The sequence below is a fragment of the Drosophila willistoni genome, assembly GCF_018902025.1.
Source record: "Drosophila willistoni isolate 14030-0811.24 chromosome 2R unlocalized genomic scaffold, UCI_dwil_1.1 Seg167, whole genome shotgun sequence".
Lineage (NCBI taxonomy): Eukaryota > Metazoa > Arthropoda > Insecta > Diptera > Drosophilidae > Drosophila > Drosophila willistoni.
In genome coordinates, this window is record NW_025814050.1 from 22,744,869 (window position 1) to 22,768,569 (window position 23,701).

The following is a 23,701-nucleotide window of genomic DNA, read 5'->3' on the forward strand; positions in this document are numbered from 1 at the left end:
AAATAATAATGAATGAGCGGCACAGAGTGTGCCAAAGGCACAAAGCACTCGCACCAGCACCAGCTCCAGCACTGGCAATGGCAAAAAGGAGAGTGAATAAAAAAAAAACAAACAGAATTGTTGGGGGAACCACCGTATAAAAAACTTAACGAAATCCCCTTGAAGTGCCTCGGACAAGGCACTGAATACAATGGCCTCCATTTGGCTGGCCGGCTAGCTGCCAGCTAGCTGACTTGGGCCAAGAAAATGCCAACAAGCAACAGCTGCTGCCCTCCCCAGATGCAGCGGGTGCTACAGACAGGACTGAGCAATAACCAGAGTTTGCTTTTTGCGGTCTTAAAGTGTTGAAACTTATTGTAAGGAATAAAAAATTCCAAACGCAACCCTAAATGGGGAAAGATTTTGTAAGTCATCCTAGGCACATGGCAGCCAAAGAAAAACCCAAAAAAGAAAAGAAATGAAATGAAATTTAATATAAAACAACAGAATTAGAGAAAAAAAAAATACAAATTCCAAGAATTATTTTCTAATTTATCTGCAAGGCGAGCAAAATCAAATTTCTTGGAATAATTGTGCAACGTTTAAAAAATTCTTATAAAGTTAAAGTTCACACCGTCATAAATTAAAGTCACACGTATTTACAATTTGTATATATGAAAAAGTCACATGACCTCTCTTAATTAGCTATAACAGAATATGTCTCCGATTTGTAACTCACTTCCTTTACGAAGGCAACACACATTATCCATGTAATAAAAGGGGAAAAGTTTCGTATTTTCCTTGTGAAAAGTTTTCACTTTTCCATCGTTTGATGTCGTTGCCAGGGCAAAGACATAACATGTCAATATTATTACATCTCTTTCTTTTTTTCACAAACCATTTACGTAATTTGTTATAACCTCAGCCATAAACCAAAAAGAAAAATAGGAGCGGGTTGCCAGGCAGAACGAGAAATGGACGAGAAGGCGACATTTTCGGTTTAATGGTCTGAAAGGAACCCCCGACTAACCCCTTAGCCAAATAGGAAACGGAAAAGTACTTTTAGCAGAATTAGGCTCAAATCTTCTTCTTTTTAGAGACTTAACAGTCGGAAAATGTTTAAATAGCATGGATTAAAATTTAATTGGCCACCACACAAAAATTCCTGGATCGGGGCATTCACACTGTGGCACGCACAAATCAGCATAACCCACTTTAAAGTTAGTATTTCCCTATTACTCTGCCAGTCCTTGTTCTTCTCGTTTTTTATTCATTTTCTTTCTCACACTCCCATATTTTAATTAGTCTAATTAAAAGCCACATTATATCACAAATGAAGGGCATAGCCGAGAACTAAATACTTCGCGCAGAGCAGAACAAAGTTAAATGTAATTATAAGGCACTTTCATGAAGGATTTTTTGCACTTTTCCTTCAACTTTTAGTCTGCCGGAACTTGGACCGCAAATAGACGGACAAGTACACAAGCAGATGGATGAAAGGATGGACATGAAACTTCTTTGTAGGTCATATAACATGGCAATTAAACTGATTTGATTAGCTACCTACCTATTCTTCTGTCTTTTACTAGTCTAAAGGTGTAAAAAAATGTTATAGATACCAAAGGAGGCTACATTTTCGGTCCAAGCCAAATTATATAAAGATTATTGAAATTCATAGAATTAATGGCAATAAATCTTCCTTTTAGATATAAAAGTTAGAAACAAAGTACATCCTCTTGGTAGTTGTGAATAACACAGGCCGACATGATTTTTGGTGACTTTAACCTGAGAGGTGTTTTTAACTAATTCGGATACGCTGATTCTGACTGCATACTCAGTTTTTGTTCATCACGTTCAGATTTTGTGAAATTAGGGGATCTAGGGTTGGAATATAGGCACCCAAAAGTATACTACATAAAGTTAAAAATTGTTTTTCTACATTTTTAACGAATTGTAGAATTTCTTGTTTAAGAAAAATAGCTGTTGTTTGCCAACATTACTTATAAACAATTTGTTAGATGCATAAAATTACAATAATTTTTTAAAATTAACAACTTGCAAATCCTTTGAGTCCCTATAGCATACTTTTTGGTTCGAATTTTACTCATTTTGGAACCATATCCAAAGTGTATGATAATATGCATGATAACAAAGAAACGCCTCTTTGATTTTGTGTAAATTGCGTTTAAATCATACCTAATATATTAATAGGTTAAAATAATAACGTTTTGAGTATAATAACTTGTTTATATTATACTAGAAAATATTGAAAATTAGGCCATTTTGTATAATTCCAACGCATTTTTTTTCGAAATCCTGACGTGATGGGCAAGAACTAAGTACAGGGCCGTGATCAGCACCCCCAAATTACTATAAAAGACCTATGTCGGTCGAAAATGTCGGCCTGTGTTAGTATCCCTTGATTTAACAATACTTCCAAATACTGATAGTTTGTCTTACTCACCTTACAACTGTAGACTCCATCATCAATCCGACTTGCTTTGGTCACACCAAGAATAGCCGTGTAGACATCTTTTGTTTCTGGGGGCAATACAGTTGTCCAAATTTCTCTGAAAAAAAAATTGACAAAAAAGAAATGCATATTAAAAATATGTGCCGTATGATTAAAAACTCGACTTTATGTGTGCTAATTAGCAACCACTCTCGCTTTTTGCATGTCATTCTCGAATTGCACTTCAACCGAATTCCCATAATGTCAGTCATGCATTAATTTTCACACCCAATACGCGCAGCCAAATGCTGAAGAACCAAACAAACTAGATCGCATGCAGGTCGCGACTGCTTTTGCCCCGCCCACTTACGCCCCGTGCCCGTTAATTGGCATACTAATGGCAGGCCACTTATCATCCCACGTCTAATGCGTCCCACAGACCCTAGAACCCCCCGCGCAATCTATCTGCTCACTGTTTATCTGCACGTCCGTATGTTCATATGAAGAGAAATCATTGCTAATGTGAAAACAATCGCGGATGTTGCGGTTCGAAGTCAATTAGTGGGGAGCATGCTTCATTTTCAAATGTACCTCGAAATAATATCGATGTCTAGTTTAGTCAGCCAGAAGCAGAAACACAGCCAGAGCCACATCGAGAGAGCAAAAACTGTTAATAGTTTTTGGTTTCGCGAATAAATGGGTCGTGGATGGTTCACTGAATAGCTGGAACAGATTCCCACAGACAGAGAACTATGTGTCTAATTTATGTGGCTTATCAATATTTGATTTACGAAAGTGCTCAGGGAACAGAAACAGAGCGAGACGCACGGTCAAGGACTCTACCCTAAATTAAGTCATTCTCATGGATTTAGTGGCAAGGAACATTTTAATGATCACTTCCAAAATAAATAGCGCTTAGCATAGGTACCGAATGAGTTTATCTACATAGATTAAAAGTCTAGTTTCTTTATTTAATCTAAATTCATAATCGACTCATATGTGATAACATATTTAATCTGCTAACTCTTTTTCTCTTTTGGATAATTACGAATATAAATTCAACTCGTCAACTTTGCACAAAACTTTTTGGCAAACTATGTATCTGAAAATGTGCTAAGCCTATTAAGCTTTCTGCTTTGCATTTCGAGTCCTCTGGAGGACACACCTTAATCATGAGAGAGCCGAAAGCAGAAGCAGCTAAGTGAAAGGAAAAGGACCGCAAACCAAAAAAACCAAATTCCTTCCAACTGGCAACAACTTAAGTGCTGTTTGAGGTTTTCGTGGCGAACAAACAGGCACAGCAACAGGCACAGAGCTTACACCCATCTCGCCCAATCCTCCTTACCGCTCGATGAGTGCATTTCACTAATAACTTTTACGCATGGATAGCGCTGACGTCACAAGTGCCCGAAAAGCCGCATAAAGCGAAAGTGCAGTAAAAGCTATGGGCTGCGGGTTGGAGGGAGAGGGCATTGTAAACCACTTGAATCTGGAGCCTTCACCACTCCAAAAAGCTCTGGCCTCAAGCTATTTACGGGTGTAATAGTTAAAAATGCGTTTCAAATGGCCAACAAGGAAAATAAGTCAGGAATGGGGGGTTACTTGAAGGGACCCCACATGGTTGCTATGTATATTTTTCCTGTTCATACAAAGCACTTAACCTACAATTTTACTAATGGTCCATGGCACACGAATCTACCTGGTGATGGTACATACACACACACACACACACATACTACCAATGGACACTTTGGCACTGGCACTGACCATCCGCTGTGCACCTTCAAAATCAATTAAATGCCAACGGAAGTAATAACATTCCATGCAGGAAGTGCGTAATGGCAGGCAACGCAACATCAGCCAACCACAAAAACACAGCAAAAGCAAAGTTGTGCCCATCTGCAGCACGCAGGATCAGGGCCAGAATGAGAATCGAACAACATCGTCCACAATCACAATGAGGCACAGGAAACTGCTTGCCTAATACAATTACAACAATTAAACGGCTAGAAATGCGGTCCCTCCGAATGGTCCTTGTCCGTGCGATGGAGCAGGGAGTAAACGACCAGCAAACTCTTTGATTGTGAATGTCCGTAATACTCTCTCGTTCACATGATGTGAACTCCAGTGTTTTTCTTTTTGGAGTTGTTGCTTAGCTGCGGTCAACAAAACGCATTTCCAACTTTCCAACACCCATGCGGAAAGGCAAAAAGGGGGAGGGCAGCAAAGAGCATTTTGTGCAGGACACGCTGTGTATGTGTGTCTGTTTGTATGTGTGTGGGAGTAAAATGTAGTTACAGCTTCCTTTTTGGCCAGGATTATTTCAAAGAAGAACTCTTGCATTGATTTTTGACCAAAGAAATGGATTGTATTTCAATTCAAAGGAGTCTATTGTGAAAGAAACAGGCAATCTTCTAATTTAACGCTTTGTATCAATCTTTAGTTAGTATGGATCATTATAGTTATGCTAAGTAAGATAAGATAAGTAATCTTAGACGAAATTTAGAAACTTCTATTTACTAATAGGAAAAAAGGGAAAAAAACATTTGTGGTGTACTTATAAATCAAAATAAAATAAAGTTGTATTTCCTTGCGAGAAATATTTATATATTTCAGTGGATAATAAATTCATCTCTTAGTTGTAAGTTGGAATCTGGAGATTTGTCTGTGATAGATTTTATTTTGCTGGAAATCCTCCACACATAAATCTCAACTGTGATTGAAAAACAGTGAACCATAAATATAAACACAAAGTCACTATCAATACAAAAAACAAAAAAAAAAACATCCATACATATATAGACTCTGCGGCGAGTGATGAAAAATTAGTTGTGAGGCCACATAAATATGCATATCATCATATGAATGTATGTTGTGGCAGGCGACACATAAAAGCCAACAATAACCATGAAAATGACTCAAAGCAATGTTTTGATGTTTTTTCTAGACAAATATGACGAGTAGGGGAACCGGAAAAGACAGAGGTGCGTATGGGTATTTGATTTTTATACGGCCAATGTGAGATACAACCGCAAAAGCCCCCCGAAGCAAAGTTTTACGGAAATGTATACATAGAAATCCATCGACAATGCTTTTATGAGTTCATAAAATGGCCATCTATGTAGGTGTTTATTGTTGCTGTTCTTTTTGGTTTCGTTGTATTATTTTTTGGCTTCGTCTTGACTTGGTTTTTGGTTGGTTCTCGACAAATTGAAATTGTCAAGTTACTTTTCTGCTGAGTGTTTTACGACTTGTCCATAAATATGAATACGTTACGCCACAGCAAAGTCGAAGGAAATGCATTAAATTTGCACGCCCAGCCATAACTTGATTAGACAGGACCTCCACCCCAAAGGAAACCAAGCAGAGAGCCCATACAGAATTCCAGATTCATTGCCCTACATTGGAATATATATAAAAACTTTATTAAACGCAACTACGCATAAAAATGAAACGATGACAAAGTACGCGACATTTTCTCCACGATGTCTTTTGGCCCCATGTTGGCAATTTTTTGTTTGTGTTTTAGCCGCCTGCAATGAAAGGACACACAACTGGCCGGGACAACAACAACAAACAATTCAGTTGAAGTTGTAGCAAATTTCATTACAATCGTAACAAGAAAACGTGTCTCAACAACTAAATTGGATAAACCAAAAGGCAAAAAGAGAGAAATCATGCGAAGAAGAAAAAATAGCGCAGCAAAGGCTTGATTGGTTTTCCTTTTCTTTTAACATTTTTCCTACCCAATCTCTCTCGCTCTATCTCTCTCTCTCTGTCTCTCCCTCTACTACGCGCAGCGATTAAGTAATTTTTCTCTTAAAGCCATTTTTAGTTTTTTCGCCTTTTTTTTGCGGCAATGTTGAATCATTTTCATATTTTGTGCGCCTAAGACCAATAAACTATGTTAGCAAAATCCTCCCAGATAGTTTGGCCTTTACCCCAGCAGCTACCCCACCCCCGTCCCTCACAAAATGTGTCTCCATATTATTTGGCCCTTGGCATATTGTGCTGTCCCACCATTTTGTTGTTTTTGTTGTTGTTATCTTGCTGGCATTTCATTTTAGTCCTGTTTTTTCTATGCTGTTACTTGTTTTTTTTTGTGTTTAGGTCAAAATTGCAACTGTGTATTATAGGATACATACATTTCTTGCCTTATTTTCTGCTGACAAGCCGCCTTTTTTTCTGGTCTGTTTTTTTATAGGTTATGTGTTTGGGGGAAGGACCAGAAATTGCGTGCGTATCAGTGTATGTGTGTGTGTGTGTGTGTAAAAAAAAGGGCGTCAAGGTGTTAGTGAATTTTATTCAAATTTGCCGCTAATCAAATGCTGCGTGAGAGGCATGACAAAAAGGAACCAAGAAAAGATCTTAACATCTACACCAATTCACTTGGGATGTGGGACGGAGACAAATTGGATTTGTTTATGACAAGAACTTTGAATAGATTTTCTCTCTTTACACAAATCATAGCATACTTTTGGTCCAATAATATCCATTTTCTATCTCAAACCAAATTTACATAAGTGCAAATCGATTTAAAAAAAAATCAATAAATTTATAATGGGCATTAAGATATGAAGAAAGTTTCCCTTTATTCCTTTTCAATTTCATGTTTTTAAGTTGGTCCGAAATCAAATTAATTTCATTAAGTTTTCCCATTGATGAATAGAGTTTTTTAAAATTTTTGAAACTAAGGTCTATCCTTGTTTTGTGCTGCCTGGAATAAATGACTAAATCATTCGATTTATTATAAACTTGTCCCATACCAGCAATGATTTATCTAGTTTTTGATTCAAAAACTTCTAAAATTGGGATAGCGAATAAAGAGTATAAACCGATAACCATGAAGACAGTATCCTTTAGAGTGATTTTGGTGGTGCTCTCATGATAAAGTCCTTTATTGGCATTAAGCAAAATCACAAACACATACAGCAAGTCCTTAGAGTTAAAGTTGTAGTTATAGATAGTTATTAGATGGTAGCCATATTTGATAACGTTTAAAAAACAATTGCACTAAGTGTTAACAAGAACGTAACGAACAATTGAACTAGTTATTGAATCATTTTACTAGATTGTTGATCTAAAATTTCGAAGGAGTACTCCATTGTGGTGCGAGTGCGGCTGTGGTGTGATTTCGTTTTGTCTTGGGATGCCCCTCAATGCTTTTCCTCATACTCTATGTTGTTGCCTCATTCCAGCCAACCAACTGCCTCTGACGGCCTAAACGCGTTTACGCGGCTTGCCACGAAAAGCCGAAAGTCCAAAGAATTGTTTCCATTTGCGGAGATTGCCACGCGCAACCGCCAGACGTCGCCAGCTTCATTTGTCCGTCGCTGTGCCAGCAGGATTCGCCTCGCCACCATCATCATTAGCAGCTGCCGCAGCAGCTGCTTCTGCTTCTGCCTGCTCAATAGCCTTGGCCGCACTGGGATCCGCAATGCTGCCAAAGTAATTGCCAGTGGGCTCAATGTCCACCACACGCTCCACATCGTCCAGTTTCGGTGGTGCTGGCACCGTGACCATGAGTATGCCATCGGCAGAGAACGTGGCCCTTGCCTGGGTGGCGTCGTAGTGCCGCGGCAGCTTGTAGGCCCGTGAAAATTCTCGGGTTATGCACAGTTGTCCCTTTTCGGCGCGATCATCGGACTGCTTGCCCTCCACACAGATGGTGTCACTGTTCTTGGCCTTCACCATCAGCTCGTTGAGCTGAAAATGATGGACATCCAGGACCACCTTGAATGTGCCACGACCGAGGGAATCCGGCTCAGTGCCCGTTTCGATGACCACACGGCCAACCAGACACGAGCCGTGGCACCAGGCTGTGTCGTCCATACGCAAATGGAAGTCCCTGGCACACACGTCCAGCTCGTGGGAGAGATAGTATCTACGCTGGCGGCACTTGGGCTCACCAGTGGACCAGTGACGCCGCGGCGGCCAGTGATAGTGAGCTCCGCCATGCTCGTGCTCGTGCTCCCAATCCCAGTCCCAGTGAATGGGCATGGTTTCGGTTGCGGTTTCGTTCGTTGTGTTCGTTGCACACGGAACAAACGCGTTGATTTTTGGCCTAAGTCACCAAAAAAACCGTTGTCCTCTGCTCTGCTCTACTCCACTCCAACTCAATAACTGAAAGCGAACAACTCAACAATCCGCTGGTAACACAACTGTACCTACTACTAGTCCTACCCAGAACCAGGTAGCAACTGTCACTGGGCTTTGCTATGAAATCCTTGCAATGCCGCGCATAAATTTCACAGTCTGAGCCTCCCTCTTCTCGCGTGCCACAAGTACGCATAAATTGCCAGCCAGTCAGTCAGTCAGTCAGTCAGGAACTAGAGCGCAGCTTTGTTTGATCAATATATCCATATCCGTGCAGCAGAACTTTAGTCCCCACTCCTAGACTAATCCCACAACAGAATCAAATTCAATTCGTTTCAAGCTATTTTTGTTGCACAAATGGCGCCAATGGAATCGGAAACGAGTTGCAAACTATTATTGCAATAAAGCCAAATTATAAAGAAGATGATGGAGGACGTACTGGAGAGGGGGCCCACGACTAACCACAGACGCTACCATCAAGTTTATGCAACTAATTGTGGCATTGTCGCCTCACTCCTTTGGCGAGTTTAGCAAACTCACACAAGACACAAAGCGCCAAAAAGAAAACTTGAGAGACAAACATGGCAAATGAAACTAATGAAAATCGTGACCCCCATTCGGCACGTAGTCAATGTATCCCATACACAGCCGTATACAGGGTGCAACGTAAAGAGTTTAACAGTAAATATGATCGATTAATTGATTAATTAATAATTTAAAGCAGAATTTGCTTTCTTTTCTTTTAGATTTTAAAATGAAATGGTTTGCTAAATCGTAAAGAATTAATTTTGTTTTCATATCAAAACCCCCTGTATTATCCTTAAGCAAAGTCCACATTTATCCTAGACAACGCCAATGTTGCGTTGTCAAGACAGTTTGGCTCTTTGTAGTTGTAGTTGCAATTGCTGTTGGCCCCGAGTTGAGCCAATTTGTAAAATATACGAAATATATTTTACTTATGTCTCAGACAGGGTGCTGGTGCTGGTGGTGGTGGGGGGTGGGGTTTCTTCCTGCAATTTGGCTGCTGAAATTGAATTTTTGCTTTGGCTTTTAAACAAGTTTGACAAATTTTTTTGTGCTAGCTAGCCAAAAGTGACTTCTATGTGACAACACAGTGGAGGAGGGATGTGTGTCCAATGGGTTTGCAAAGGATAAAATTGCATTGAAGTTAAAGCGTCAAATGTGCGTGCTTATCTAGGACAAGAAAGAAAAAGATGTCTCATCTTTGACTTTTGTGTTTACAGAGAGTCTCAACGAGATGAAACTGAAATTGAAAACTAAAGCCAACCGGTTTCTTACTTATTTTTTACACATGATTGCAAATGACGCCAATTCCACTTCCACTCTCCATTCACGTGTTTAAGAAATTAACAAGAGTTTGCTATGTAAAATCAAAAATTGGGAAAACCTTTTATAACTTGCTGTGAGAGCTAATTGCCTTTTAGTTCGGAATTGTGTCTATAGCCGTTTACATCCCGTGTGTCTAGTCAATTCAGGATATTCGCAGAAAAGTAAGTCTAGAGCAAGGAGTGTGGAGATAGAAGTCCAACAAACAAACTAAAAACAAAACAAATATTTACTCAAAAAACGCCTTGGGCAAAGTTTAAAATAAATAATGTTATTAACGCCTTGTTTCAACACTTAATCGTCAGTCGAAGAAGTTTGAGTTAGCACTTTCCTTCCCTGTGGCCTTCAGCAAAGAAAACTCAATTAGACATACATTAGGATTGGGATTACTTAACATATATTCATTTTCACGGAGTGCTTGAGTGCCTTGGCCCAGTTAGTCAAGGATGCGTAGCCATATCTAGGGTATTAAGGTGATTGAAAAGTAATTCCATTGATTAATTTGACCTTGGTTGCACTCAGCCACATCAGAGTCATCTTCATCATCATCAGGGGAATCTCAACTCGATGGATCTGAATCGAACATTTCGTGTAGGGAAAATCACTTCCGCTGATTTCAATTAGGTGGATATGCGTATTTACCTAGAAGAACTCAATGACGACAGTTTCGACCTTGCTGGCACACATGTTTCTCGATGATAAATTACATTTCTCCTAGTGCTGCCTGTGCTCCTCTGCTCCTCCTTCTCCTCCTCTGCACCCGTTGGCAGTGAAATCAAGCATTAAAAATTTACTTACTTCCGGTTATTTTAGTACGCAAAAGTAAAGTCAACCAAAAACTAACTAGAAGATGGGAGAAGTAGATGTACGATTGGATGGACCGACCATCAGACGATGGGATGAATGGACGGATGGACCTAATGTTTAGTCGTTTGTGTAATGCGAAGTTAGTAAATGTCCAAATGAATGACTTCACTTCACTTTAGTTAAAATATTTACTCATATTGTGAGATCCCCTCGCCCATTCCATCCCTAAAAATGGGTACACGATGGGAACATGTGTTTGTGGCTTTTTGTACAGCCAGCAATTTTTTACACATCAATGCGTACAAGTGGCCCAGGCAAGGGACCGAGAACCATGTCCATGCCCTTTAGCATACGAATGTGGATATGGATATGGCTGTGGATGTTGAGGATGTTGATGTGGATGCAGCAGACATTGGCGGCTGTGGCACGTGTAGAAGACCTCTGTGCATATGCATAGTTAAAGTAATCAGAAGTTCGTTTGAAGAATTCAAACCCCATGTAAAAGGGTTCCTCAAACTAGTTATGTGAATTGTTTTTCTAAAAAGGGTTTATTTCTAAATTGACTGAGGGTAGAATCTGGCCAATCAAAACATTCAATATTATAACTGCAGGTTAAAGCACATATTCAGGAAGTCTTTTCCCATTTACGAGGAGTGTTTATTTTTGGTTAGTTATGTTATGACTTGACTTTGTTAAACTCAAAATAGAAACTTAACTCTTGCACTCTCCGAATCATTTTTATTCATGCAAGAAATTTTCAACGGTGAAGACAGACAATACAATTTAACCAATTCAACTCTGTTTTTGCGATAAAGAATGCATAAAATTTGGATATCAATTGACCTAGCTCACCTTTAACCTAGATTCAAGAAGTGGGCCACAATTGAACCCAGTCGTATATAGGAGTTTATTAAAGAGCAGGAATTGAGGAAAATATGTTGTTTATGCAACCTCAGGCATTGAATGACTCTATGATGGTATTTTACTTTTGCCATTCATGCAACACATTTAAACTTTCTGCTGCCGTTCTCTTTGGTTTGGGGTGGGGGCAAATTGTCAAGGCAACATGGTCCGTTAGTCGGATAGAAAGGGCTGGGGATCGGGTCTCCTATTCCGACCGACCCTTAGTTGAAATAAGTTGCCACCCCTAACGGCATTGCAGTTGCCCAAGTAACAACCTCTCGTTAGTTACGGCCATATGGTTTTTATGTAATACGCGAAATATCTCAAAAAAGGCTCCAAAAGCTCCAAGCTTAAAGTGGAGAAGTTTCAGTATCACATGTGTCCTGCCCTTAAGTTTATGATCAATCATTTGGCTAGGCTCGCTGCGGTTACATCGACTCACTGACTGACTGACGGTGCGTGTATGACCGTGTGTGTGTGTGTATCTGACAAATCTTTATCTCTTTCCTCTTCCTTTTTTACTTTTTGGGAGTGTAGGGAGGGAGGGTGGCTTGACTTATTTATCCTTTTTCGTCGTTTCATTTTTATTTTGCCAGCCATTTTTATGTCATGTTTATTGATGTGTAAAAGTCATAAAGTCAAATTGAACACTTGTGCCGGAAAGCATTCCAGCGACTCCCCCCATTCCGCTCCGGTCTACGGTTACCGCAGAAGATTTTCTATCTCTTTGCCCTTCCTTACCCTTCCTGCTACTCCCTCTGGGTTTTTATTTCGTTTTAATAAAATTTTGTGTCAACCAAAGAGGAGGACAACGTTTGAAGTCGGTTGGTCCAGTATGTACACACTCACACTCACACACACAGCTGAATAGTGCTGGATTTCTAAAGAGAAGCTTTGACTTACCTCGTTGCCTTGGTGGCATTGACGCTGGCTCCATCTTTGAACCACTGAAATTGCATGCGTGATGAGCCCTGGGCTGTGCAGGATATGATAAACTCACTGTCCTCACGCACGGCTGCCTGCGGTTGATTGACACTCAGCTCCTGTAATGAAAGCGGAGACAGAAAGTAAAGGCTGTGAGACAATGGTTCACTAATTAGAGATTGGTCAGTTGGGGCCCAGTGGCTTCCGTTCCCATTCCCTGAGGACGCCAAATTTGAGGTTTGCCGTTCGTCGCTGTTGCTGGTCATGTTAATGTAACTTAATTGCAGTCTGGTCAGCAGGCAGCCTGCATTCTGATGAGGCCAATTGTTCATCTGTTGTAGGTTTGCCACAATTAATAAATAATTATTTTCCCGCTGGTCGTCGTCAAGTGCCAAACTGTTGACATATTTATGTGCAAATTTATTAACATGGCACTTTGCTGCCCTCTACAATAGTGCTCTCTCCCTCCCTCTTATCCAGCTTTGCCTGTTTGGCAATAATAGTTAATAAATTATTGTTTAATATGTAACGGAAATGAAAAAGTGGCCTGCATGTAATGTATATGTATGAATCGTTTCAATTCGATTCGATTCGGATATATGTACATATGTATTGTTGTTGCACATGAATTTAATATGAAAAAATGCCATTCGGCAAAAATCAATGAGATGAAGTTGCTTCCACTTGATTGATTGCCTTTACATTGATCAAACTATTAGCCCTATTTTTTTTTTGTATTGTGTATTTCGAAAGTGTTAAATTGTTGTGCAAACTCAAAAGTGTTTGCATATTTCTGGCATTTTTTTAAAATGATAAATCTGATGAATGATATCTGTATTGAATACCTTTCCAGTAGAGTTTACAGACGAGTGTAAAAAACTAAATAATAAACAGAATAATACTATATATTCACTAACTAATGGAAATGATAGAAAGAGTTTGTTTTCAAAAAAACTTAAAAAGCAAGCATTATTCGAGTAAGAGTTTTTGTTAGGTAGGTCCAAACAGTAGGGATCCTTTGGACCATCCTGTGTTTTTCTTTTAACAATTTAAGGAAAAATTGATTTAAACAAGGAGCATAAAGCCAACACAGAAACGATATATCGAGCTAATGTCTGTTTATTCTTGTTTATTTTTGCTTTCTGTTTACTATTCAATTAGCCTGTCAGTTAAGTTTTCTGCCATAGATACTTTCAGGGCTTGTTGTTTAATAAAATTTCTATTCTATTCAAACCAAAAATGGTTTTGTGTGTGTTTTCTAGTCAATACCTATTAAAGATTTCCTCCATTTAACATTTTTAGCTTCAGCTTTAGTTTATATAACTCTGATATAGCCTGCAAATACTTAAATTTTTATTAGAATGCATAAATAAACCTTAAAGTTTATGACGACAGATTTCACCAGTACCGTAAATTCGGTCATTTCTTTTTTTCACTTTTTATATTTATCGTCATCAAAAAACAGTTTCGACTCAGTGTGTAGGTACCTTGGCGAATGCACTAATGCGAGTCTGTCCCTCTTAAGTATAGAGTTTAAAGTAAATCATAACTCACCAACATATTTAGTGGAGGATTCTCATCAAAGTGATGAAAATTTGAAACCAATGTAAAGTTGCCAATTCGTCCTCTTTCCACCATTCGAGTGATGGCCTCACGAATCCGCTGTGAGTCGCCCTTGATGCCAAAGAAATGAAATGTTATATCCAGACGATCAGTGGTATTCGATATCAGTTCTAGATCGCTGATTTTGGTGATATTAAAGTTGCGCAAGACACGGCCAAGCTGTAACGAAGAATAAAGATTTTCTGATTAAGATAGTTTCTGATAGATGTCCAACAAAAATATTCAACTTGGACAAATTGACAGTGTTTAATGTGAGCTCTTCGGTCTATGTATGCCAGTCCAATTCCGCCCTTTAATATTGGTTTTTATTATCCTTTTACCTGTTTCCACGTTTTTGTCGTTTTCGCCTGAAACCCTTAACTGTATCGTTTTGAACTTTTTCATCATTTCAAATTAATGATAATATATTCAAGCAAATAGCACCATTGAGCATTAGGCACGCATAAAAAATACATCGTCGCAGTATTCGTAGGGAAGGTAAGACAAAAATGAAAAGAATAGGAGCCACGTAACTTTCTATGCGGTGACTGGGTACAGTAGGCAACAAAGGGTGGCACGGCTCCTTACTCCGGAGAGTGCTTAGGCGGACGTTTTTTTTGTTTCCTTTTGAACTCGTTTCCTTTGGTTCGCCTTTATCTGGCTAACTTAAAGTTAAGAGTTAAAGTTTTCCTCGTTCAAATTGGCTATGAAATGCAATTTTGTTTTTGCCTCAAACTTTTTGAGCTTGGTTGCACCAGTGTCTGTCCTTCCCCTGGCCGTTTTCTGTTTTTCTGGCTGGGGCTTATCCTTACTCAAATGATTATGCATTATGTTTAAGTCGGTTGCTCTTTCCTGCCACTGGCTTAAAAATTGCTAGCCAACTTTTTTTCTGCGCATTTTTGTTATTGCTCACTAAAATATTAATATTATTGAGCTATTTCTTCTTTTATGCGGGCATCACACAAGCTTTTTCAAGTCAATGACTGGCTGGACACAAAAACAAACAACGAAAAATATGTCCCAAATATTTCTGGTAAATATTTGTATAGCTTCATAGGCTTTCAAGACAGTTTGCCATGTTCCTGTCACTCTACAAGTTTAGACTTGGAGAGTATGTGTTTACGTATGTGTGTGTGTGTGTAAGGAAAATCGATAGTCCAGGTGGAATGGCTGAGCCAACAAAAATGCAATTTCAAGCGCCTGCCTTGCTGCCTGCATTGCCGCATGTTAAATACCAAAGAAAAATGTTGAGAAAAAATGTCCACAAAATTTTTGTGAAATTCTTTAAAAAACATACATATATATTAAGAGGGATAAAACTTGTTGCCCGTCTGGTACAGATACCAAGGAGGGGGGTCAGTAAGAAAGTGGCTCACATGGTTATTATGATTGTGAGACTCATTGTCCTGTGACAGCAAAGAATTTTGACAAACTTTCGTTACAGCGGAGAACAACTTGCTTTAGTATATATAACTACTGTATATTCATTATTCATTCATTTATTGCATATGTTTGTTATAAAATTAGGAGTATGCTTCTAATATACAATTTCATTAGAGTTCAGGTCTATGGACCTTTTCAGCTATGTTATATGTGGGGATATTAATATTTTACGATTTGATTGTTATCATAACAAATTAGGGGAAAACTTTGTAAGAAAACGCCCATCCTACTTAAGATAAAACTTAATACTACTTACATCTATATTTACATAATTATTTCGTTTATGTGATTATAGGTTGAGTATCTGCATTTATCATTGAAGTTGGCATTCAATCTGTATAATCTGTCTGATATCATTTCGACTTTAGCTTTGTTATGAATGTCTGAGGTGGGATGGTGCCAAGGGAGTTTGAATATCATTTTTAATAGTTTGTTTTGGGCTGTTTGCAGCCTTTTAATAATGGCACTTGGCAACATTCGACCACACTGGGGCTCCGTAAACATAACTGCCTGGAATATTGACCTGAACAGGTATAACTTGTTCTCAATAGATAAACGGGAGTTCCTATTAATAAAGGGATATAGAATTCTGGTAAGGAAATTGATTCTGTCTATAGTATACCCTGCATGGTCCTTAAAGTTTATTTTAGAGTCTAAAATGACTCCCAGGTAGCGCACTTTTTTCTCCCGGGGAATATCGGTGCCATCCAGATCTATGGGACTATTTGGAAGATACCTGGGCGATCTAACTAGTGTATATTTATTCTGTCTATTCTATCCAAATTGTCCACAGTTTGTCACTTGAATAAGAACAATAATAATTGTATACGTAATAAATATAGTTTAACATATTTGTGTTTCAATATATTTGAAAAACTCAACCTTTAGAAGTATTAATTAGACTCTTTAAAAAGCATGCTAAATTTTTACTTGTTCGAAAAAAGAATTCACCTTTTTAAGCGACTTGACTAAGAAGATGAAAATTATTCAATCTTCTATCAAATTGAATTAGATAATGACCCAGACTTATTGGTTTTGATGGCATTCGTAATAAATAAACTTCTGTGTCTCTATATTTCTCAAAAATATAGTATTAAACTTCTTGAAAAAGCCGAAGCCAAATACTTTTGGTCCCAAGTAAAAGTTTCAACTAAAAAGAAACCAGTTTACACTTCCATGGTCATTACCAATTAGCGCTTTTAATTAGCACAACATTAAGGTTTTGGCCAAAAGGCGACTGCAAAATGTTGCAAAAGTAGCAGGCAGGCAGAGCTGACAACAAAAGTCAGCTAAAAACTTTGGGCCAGCAATCAAAGGCTTATTGGTAGTTATTACATTTGAGGCGGGGGCAACCTTGAAGGCCTTCAATTGGCCTTTCGTGTACTTTAGTGCAAAAATCTAGTTACTTTGGGCCACAGTTTGTTCCTAAGTATATTTGACATAAGTGGAAATTACCAAATGCGATTCTTTTTGCCCCAATTAGTGACTGGGCCAAATGAGAAACCTTCATAGGCCACTCGTACAAATTAGAGCGTTGGGCTCCCATCATTGTTAAAAGAACTTCACAAACATCAACAATGCAACATGCCAAGAAAAAAAAAAGGAAAAAGAAATGTTCCCACACAGAAGTGTAAAGTAAAGCTGGGACGTGCTTGGCTTTTCTTTCTTATGCCCCCTCCAAAAACTCACTAACCACCCACAAGCTTCACAAGTGGCCCGCTTCAACGTCAACGCATAAAAGTGAAAAATAAAAAAAAAAATAAACTACGGAAAACTTCAACCAACTTGTGTAAATATATAGTTACGGAATTAATCAGAAAAAAGTGCGCACACAAAAAATAAAGCAAGGCTAGCGGCAGGCAAGTAAGAAAATAAATATTTTCGGTTAATATAAAAGAATTTCTCGTTGCCATCACTCGCACTTGGTTATTTTTGCTCCTACTTCCTCTTCTCGCCTCTCGTCTCAGTCCCTTGTTTAATAAATATATACCGCAAAATGAAAACTGGCAAGTGGTGAGAAAAAAAAAGAAGAAAATAAAGGAACAAACAGAAACTGCAACAGTCAACGTGCTGCAAAGTGGCTTCGGTTGTTTGGCTTGAAAGTTCCTAAGAGGCTTGTGGAGAGCCTCCAAGGCCAGGAGTAGAGAGGAAACCAATGGAGGCGGGGACCCTGGAGCTGGCAACTGTAGGCTTTGAGACTGTTGGGTAAAAGTGTAACCAGTTTGTTTACAGTAAAGTTGAGAATGGCATAAATTAAAATTATCAGCTTAAAGTCTGCGGCATAAAGGATAATGCAACTAGGAGGAATAGACAACAAATATGCCTGGCTAACATGGAGTCCCTTAAAGAAGATAAATGCCCATTACACAAAACTAATAGTAGCCATTCATTTCCAACTGGTTAGTTACTTTACTAGCAAGTGCAATAATGGCACTTTAGTAAATTATTTAAATGAACTAACATTGTTGACACTAAAATGCCTTAGAGTGCATTACCCAACACTAGAAGTCACGAATTTGGGGTAAACCAACTAAATTGGTCGGCTGATATTAGTTTTTTTGGTAAATATTTACTTAAGCTACTCGAGATTTCAGTGTTGAAAAGTGAAGAAATCGGCTAAAGCTAGATTTTAGTGTTGGCAAATGCTATTTTTTATTTGGCGCGTTGTTTGACCGCCCTGGCACCTAAAAAAATTCAGGAATATTCCGCTGCTCTGGCAGACGAATATTGTATTTGTATAGTTTGTATAGTATTATATTGTATAAATTTAGTTATTTGTAATAATGTAAACTCAACAAAATTTTCGATTGTTGAGAATAGTGCGAACAAAAAATACAAAAAGCGCGCGTATTCGAGTATCCGACATTTGGCATCTGGCAACGCTATCTCAAAATTTGACAGCTTCTTTTAGGCGGAAACAGCTACTTTTAGCTATAATCCCGCTAAAAACATGATTTTTCTTTTGTTAATTGCACAAAAACTACATAATAAATCGCCAAAGCGCATCTGAAGTCGTGCTCGTGGAATTTTTCTCTTTCGTTTGATACCAAATTTATGTACTTTAAGGCTGTTTTGGGCCCGAGTAACGTGAGTAAATATTTACATCAAAATCGAATCAAAATATTAGTATTTCTGAAGTTAAATTGATACATAAACGATTTCATATGATGCATACTTATATAGGAATCAGCAAAGTGAACAAGTTTGCACTGCACTTTCATTATGCCGATTTTCGTATTGAATAAACATTGCATTCTCCATGTATAATTACATTATTCACTACGTAAATTGCAACGCTTGCCAACGCTGCTCATATCGTGGTATCATTTAAGAGGAAAAATCTCAGCTCGATTAAATCTGCGTCACTCATTTTCCATCACATACTCATACATATACATACGTAACTTGTGTATGCATCCTGGCCATGCCCGTGCCAACATACACCTTTAACCACACACCACAGCTCTTGAAATGATCCTGCAATGAACCAGTCTCAGTGTCTGGGATGTGGGAGAGGAGGGCCTGTTCCTGCTTCCTGCTCTCTGTGCCTTTATTCCATATGCGTATCTTTTTTATCTCAACTTGGTGCTAATGGCATTTTAATTTCAAGCAGCCAAGAAGAAAACACACGTAAACCAAAAAACAAAAAAAAAAACACATATTCTTAAAAAATTGGCTGGAAATCGGTTTGTATTACAAGTAAAGACTGCCATGCCTCGGGATATTTTCACAAGGCAGTTGTGAAAATTGCCAATGAAAATATGCCAAGCTAAATAATTACGTCAAGAGTGAAGAATGGAATGGAGAGATGAAATTGATTATGTATATTTTTGTTTGACGGTGGCTATTTTAATTAAGAACTTTCCAATCCAGACTCCAGACGAAGAAGTATTCAACTTTTCCAACTATTTTGGCAGCCAGTTATGTGCAACTTGAACTGCAAGAGAGTGTGAAAGAAAGAGAGAGAGGGAGATGGAGAGAGGCCAGAGAAAGAGTCTAAGAAACAGAAGGCTAAGAAAATGCAAGCAAACAGTTGCCAAGTTTCTACTTTGCTCCTTTTTCTTTTCGCTTTTGACCAAAACAGACATTTGTTGTTGGCCATTCACAGCTACCTTGCCACCTAATGAGGTCTAACTGCAAAAAGTTAACAGTTTAGTTGAAAATAATACGAAACTAGATAAAGATGACAAGAAAACAAGAGAGCGAGAGACAGAGGTTAGTTCGAAAAGTTTCCTTTTATATTGCTTATCGTTATAGTAAATTTATTAAATCTATATCTTGAATTTCATTATAGATTTTACGCAACTCGATAGATACAAATATATTATATTTATAAATAGTTTATCATCTGATTTTTGAGAGAAAAAGTAACTTCTGGAATAAACGACTATTTAGAGTCAGTTGTCCAATTTGTTTCATTTTAATGAAATGGAACTCACAGAGAAATACTCTTTAATCTACCCTTGGATGCAAAATATGGTGTCATTTTCTTTTGCCGCATTTAACTCTGACAGCAGAATGCAAAGAGCATACATTTAAAGGGACTTGACAACTTTTTGACCAGCATCTAGTGCTAGTGGCAAAGAGTTGCCAAGTTTTTGTATTGCATTTACCAAGCCAAAGCCATTAAAATTAATGTACATCCAGCGATTCGAGTCTCTGGATTTTTGGAGACTGGAAAATGTCTGGTTTGGCTGTTTAGCATTTGTCTGTGCAACATCCGTGACTCTGTGAGCGTTCTGTGTAAACTGAAATGGCCACTTCTTTGCCTACTTATTTTTGGTGTTTTTGTGCTACTTTCATTTGCAGGTCCCGTCCTCCTCCCACTGACAGACGAAAACTTCTGTCTACCAGGATGCCGGGCGTTGTCTTTCTAATCGTTGTGCCGACAGCAAATTTTGAACGCGAGTTGATTTACGGTAAGTGGCGATGAGATGAGAAAAATTGAATAAGCACTTGGGGCTAATTAAATACAAAGTGCTGCAAATTTGTTTATACACAAAACTCGTGCATACATCTAGGCGGCGGTTTTTGGTAGGTAGCCACATGACCTGGCAACTGATCCGCATCCGCATCCTCATCCCGCATCCCGCATCCCACATGGCTCATCCTCATATATCTACAGTTGCTCGCGGTGTGCTTAGGCGCGTAATTACGTTGTTTAGTGGCGTTATTAATTATTTTATGACATCGTAAAAGTGTTGCTTCTGCGCCTAAAAGCAGTCCATGAATGTTGCATGAGCCACCCCCTACTAGCATGAGCTTCATGTTCGTTTTCCAGTTTGTTTTTCGTTTTCTCCTGTTTGTTTTTTTTTCTTTTTTTTTTGGGCGTGTGTTAAACTTATTTTGCGGTTCTTTTTGGCCGGATGCTTTAAAAGGCTTTCATGAGTGTAGACACACACACACACACACGGTTAAAAAAAAGAGCCAACACTGGCAGAACGAAAAACATTTTGCTGTCTAAAAATTGAATATTAAATTTTAATTAGTTGCCAGAAGATGGCTGTGGTTAAGTGTTGGGCGGAAGAGCCAAAGTTCAAACTGTGAGTGCTACTGGTAAAAGGGTTTCGAATAGACTCACAAATACTTCCCTCCCCGAAAAATACGGGTAACCAACTAATTGAATGGGATGTTACATATTCGTGAAGTAGAACAAGTTAAAAGGTTGGTTAACAAAGTCGGGCAGAAGAGTTTAACAAGGTAAGATACGACCTTTATAAAGTAATCAATATATCAATAAAATTTAGAAAATACGTTTGGGAAAACTTGGCCGGAACTGAAGCCAGTCCAAATCATAAGTCTTAAACTTGATTCTTTAGATTAATTTGTTGTCAAAAACGACAAAAAACAAAAAAAATATCTTTTCCACAGAGTCATTAAGCAAAAACTGTTTGCGTTTAATTCATCATAATCAAAGACGATAAAAATGCCTACAATAAAAACCCATAAAATGGCATAAAATAAGTAGAAGACAAAAAAAAAAAAACGAAGCAAACCAGAAACATGGCTGAAAGAAATGTAGGCCAACTTATCGAATAAAAGGAGAACATGTTTCTGGTAGCAAGATTTGGCACATAAAGTATTAATCAAATATTTATTTAAATACAAAACAACAAGATGGGAAAAGCCATCAAAGGGAATCATCATTAATTTTGTTTGTCACCATGGCAGCAGCATCAGAAGCATCGAGCCTGCTAATGACAATGAGTGGAGTCTGAGCCGATGAGTGAAGTGAAGGACCAGCAGCAGAAGGAACACAAAATGGCAAAGGTTATGGGGGTGAGGGGGGACCTGGGACCATGAAACTGAGGCTATTGAGGGCGTGAATAAAGTTCAAGTAAAATAAATCACTTCTTGAGAGATGCAAAAATAAGCAATAAACATGCGTTGTTGCTGTTGGCCTTGGCAACAGCTCTCTGAAAATGTGTCGAAAAATGCTTGAGAAAAGACAAAAACAAAAGGCGAACTAAAAAAAAAAGAGAATGGGAAAAAAGAAACATAAAATTGACATGCACTTGTGTTGAGTCATTGTAGAGCTGAAGAAGCTGAGGTGTCGAGCATAAATCACAAGAGTTATTTTCTCTCACTCTCTTTCTTTCTCTGTTTCTCTCCGTGTGCGTCTCAATGCCATGGTAATACAAGTTGGCCAAAAACTTTGTCAGGCTTTAAGCGCCGAGGGCCCAGACAAAGTTAAGTATAAGTAAAGAGCCAAGATTCGTCTGGTTAGGTTTGGTTTCGTTTGCTTTTGGGGAGGCAGGTCATGGGAGTCTAGAAACAGAAACTATATAAAACAGAGGCAAAAGCGCACACACACACACACACACAAACACTTATGTATGTGCGTGAGTGTGTGTGTGTGTAAGGCAACATTTGCTAGGGGCTTTTCCTGGGTCCTAGCCTAAGCACATTTAAGCTTTATTTTGGCATTTGTCAATGTGCGGGGATTTATATTACATTTCGATGTCTGTCTACCCCTGACATTGGCTCTTCCCCTTTTCCCCCCTTTACTGCTCATTTCGTTCTTCGTTGTCCTAATAAATTGTGATCCTTTGTGTGGTTTTTATTTAGACTTTGATTTGATTTTTTCGCTTGCAATGTTTTCTTTTTTTTCGTTTCCTCACGACTCGTTCTATTTATTTTAGCACAAGTGGAGCTTATGGTTCACGTGGCATAATTTTTATTGCTGGAATACTTTAATTTGTTGGCAGAAGGCAGCTCTTGCATAAATTATCTAATTAACAATGGCAATTTGTTTACCTAATGTTTTGCCCCGTGCCATTTAATTAGAGTAATTTGCTGCTGCAAAAATGAAGCATTGTGGTTATGTGGTAATGCACTTAAAAATATTGCATGCTTTTAGGCACAAAACTAATATTTATTCAATGCTCAACTGAACTTTTAGTCAAGGGATTCATGGGGAATGATTTAAAAAATGAGCAACAGCTAATTACTAAATTAAATAGTGTCGTTTGCATCCCTAATTAAGCAAATAATATTTTATTATATTAAATTAGCCCCAATTAACCGGAAAATGTCTACACAATGGAATTAAAATTATTTACTAATGCACGAATCGCTTATATTCATACTTGACAGGAATCTATTTTTAGTCTCAACTTATGTAGCTGGTTGGTTAATGTGTATCACCTTTTCATTTACCCATTTGCAGGGTCTTCCAATAATGTTTTGGCCGAGTCCATGCCAACGGGTGGTCATGGACATCCTACCATGCTGGCCTCAAGTGGAGGTGGCCATAATAATCTGAACATCAATCTTCCGGAAAATAACAACGCAATACTACGACTCGAAGTTGAATTACGTGACAAGAATGTGCCCAAGTATCGACGCGGTGTGGGCGGTGCTCGTGGTGCTGGAGTGCCACGAGGCGGCGGCGGCGGTGCTCGTGGTGGTGGCGTGGCAGGTACAGCAGCAGCGGTCAAGCGTGCTGGAGAAGCTGGAGCTGGACCTGAAGCTGGGACAGGAGCAAAACTGGCAACGGACAATCGTAATTTAGTGGTGCCGCTTGAAAAGGTGAGCTGTCCACATTTCTACCCATTTGCCACCTTATGTGGCTTGGTCAAGTGAGTTGAAGCTTAACTCTCTCTCCCCAAAGCACTTAAAGTTGATTTTCACATGTGTGTGCGTGTG

General features: G+C 38.6%; 3 protein-coding genes across 5 annotated transcripts in view; 1 reads left to right on the forward strand and 2 right to left on the reverse strand.

Annotated features, from left to right (window-relative positions):
- Positions 1–23,701, reverse strand: part of LOC6651862 — a 167,669-nt gene that overhangs the window by 30,577 nt on the left and 113,391 nt on the right. Inside the window, exons 7-9 of the mRNA XM_023180904.2 lie at positions 14,063–14,290; positions 12,488–12,627; positions 2,444–2,549 (exon numbers count right to left, since the gene is read on the reverse strand). Of these exons, the coding sequence (XP_023036672.2) occupies positions 2,444–2,549; positions 12,488–12,627; positions 14,063–14,290 (474 nt within the window). The remainder of the gene's footprint in view (positions 1–2,443; positions 2,550–12,487; positions 12,628–14,062; positions 14,291–23,701) is intronic.
- LOC6651779 (heat shock protein 23) lies at positions 7,314–8,600 on the reverse strand. The gene has a single exon (XM_002074194.4). It carries the CDS (start codon positions 8,429–8,431, stop codon positions 7,751–7,753), a length of 681 nt encoding a protein of 226 aa, XP_002074230.1. The 5' UTR covers positions 8,432–8,600; the 3' UTR covers positions 7,314–7,750.
- The window catches only part of LOC6651798, a 30,008-nt gene continuing 26,675 nt past the window's right edge, over positions 20,369–23,701 (forward strand). For all 3 annotated transcript variants that reach the window (XM_002074196.4, XM_047010463.1, XM_047010464.1), the window contains exons 1-2: positions 20,369–20,472; positions 23,223–23,584. In XM_002074196.4, the coding sequence (XP_002074232.4) occupies positions 20,409–20,472; positions 23,223–23,584 (426 nt within the window). In that variant the 5' untranslated portion in view covers positions 20,369–20,408. The remainder of the gene's footprint in view (positions 20,473–23,222; positions 23,585–23,701) is intronic.

Coding starts and splice junctions, on each gene's coding strand:
- LOC6651779 (XM_002074194.4), bottom strand. CDS start 8,431: ATGCCCATTCACTGGGACTGGGATTGGGAGCACGAGCACGAGCATGGC.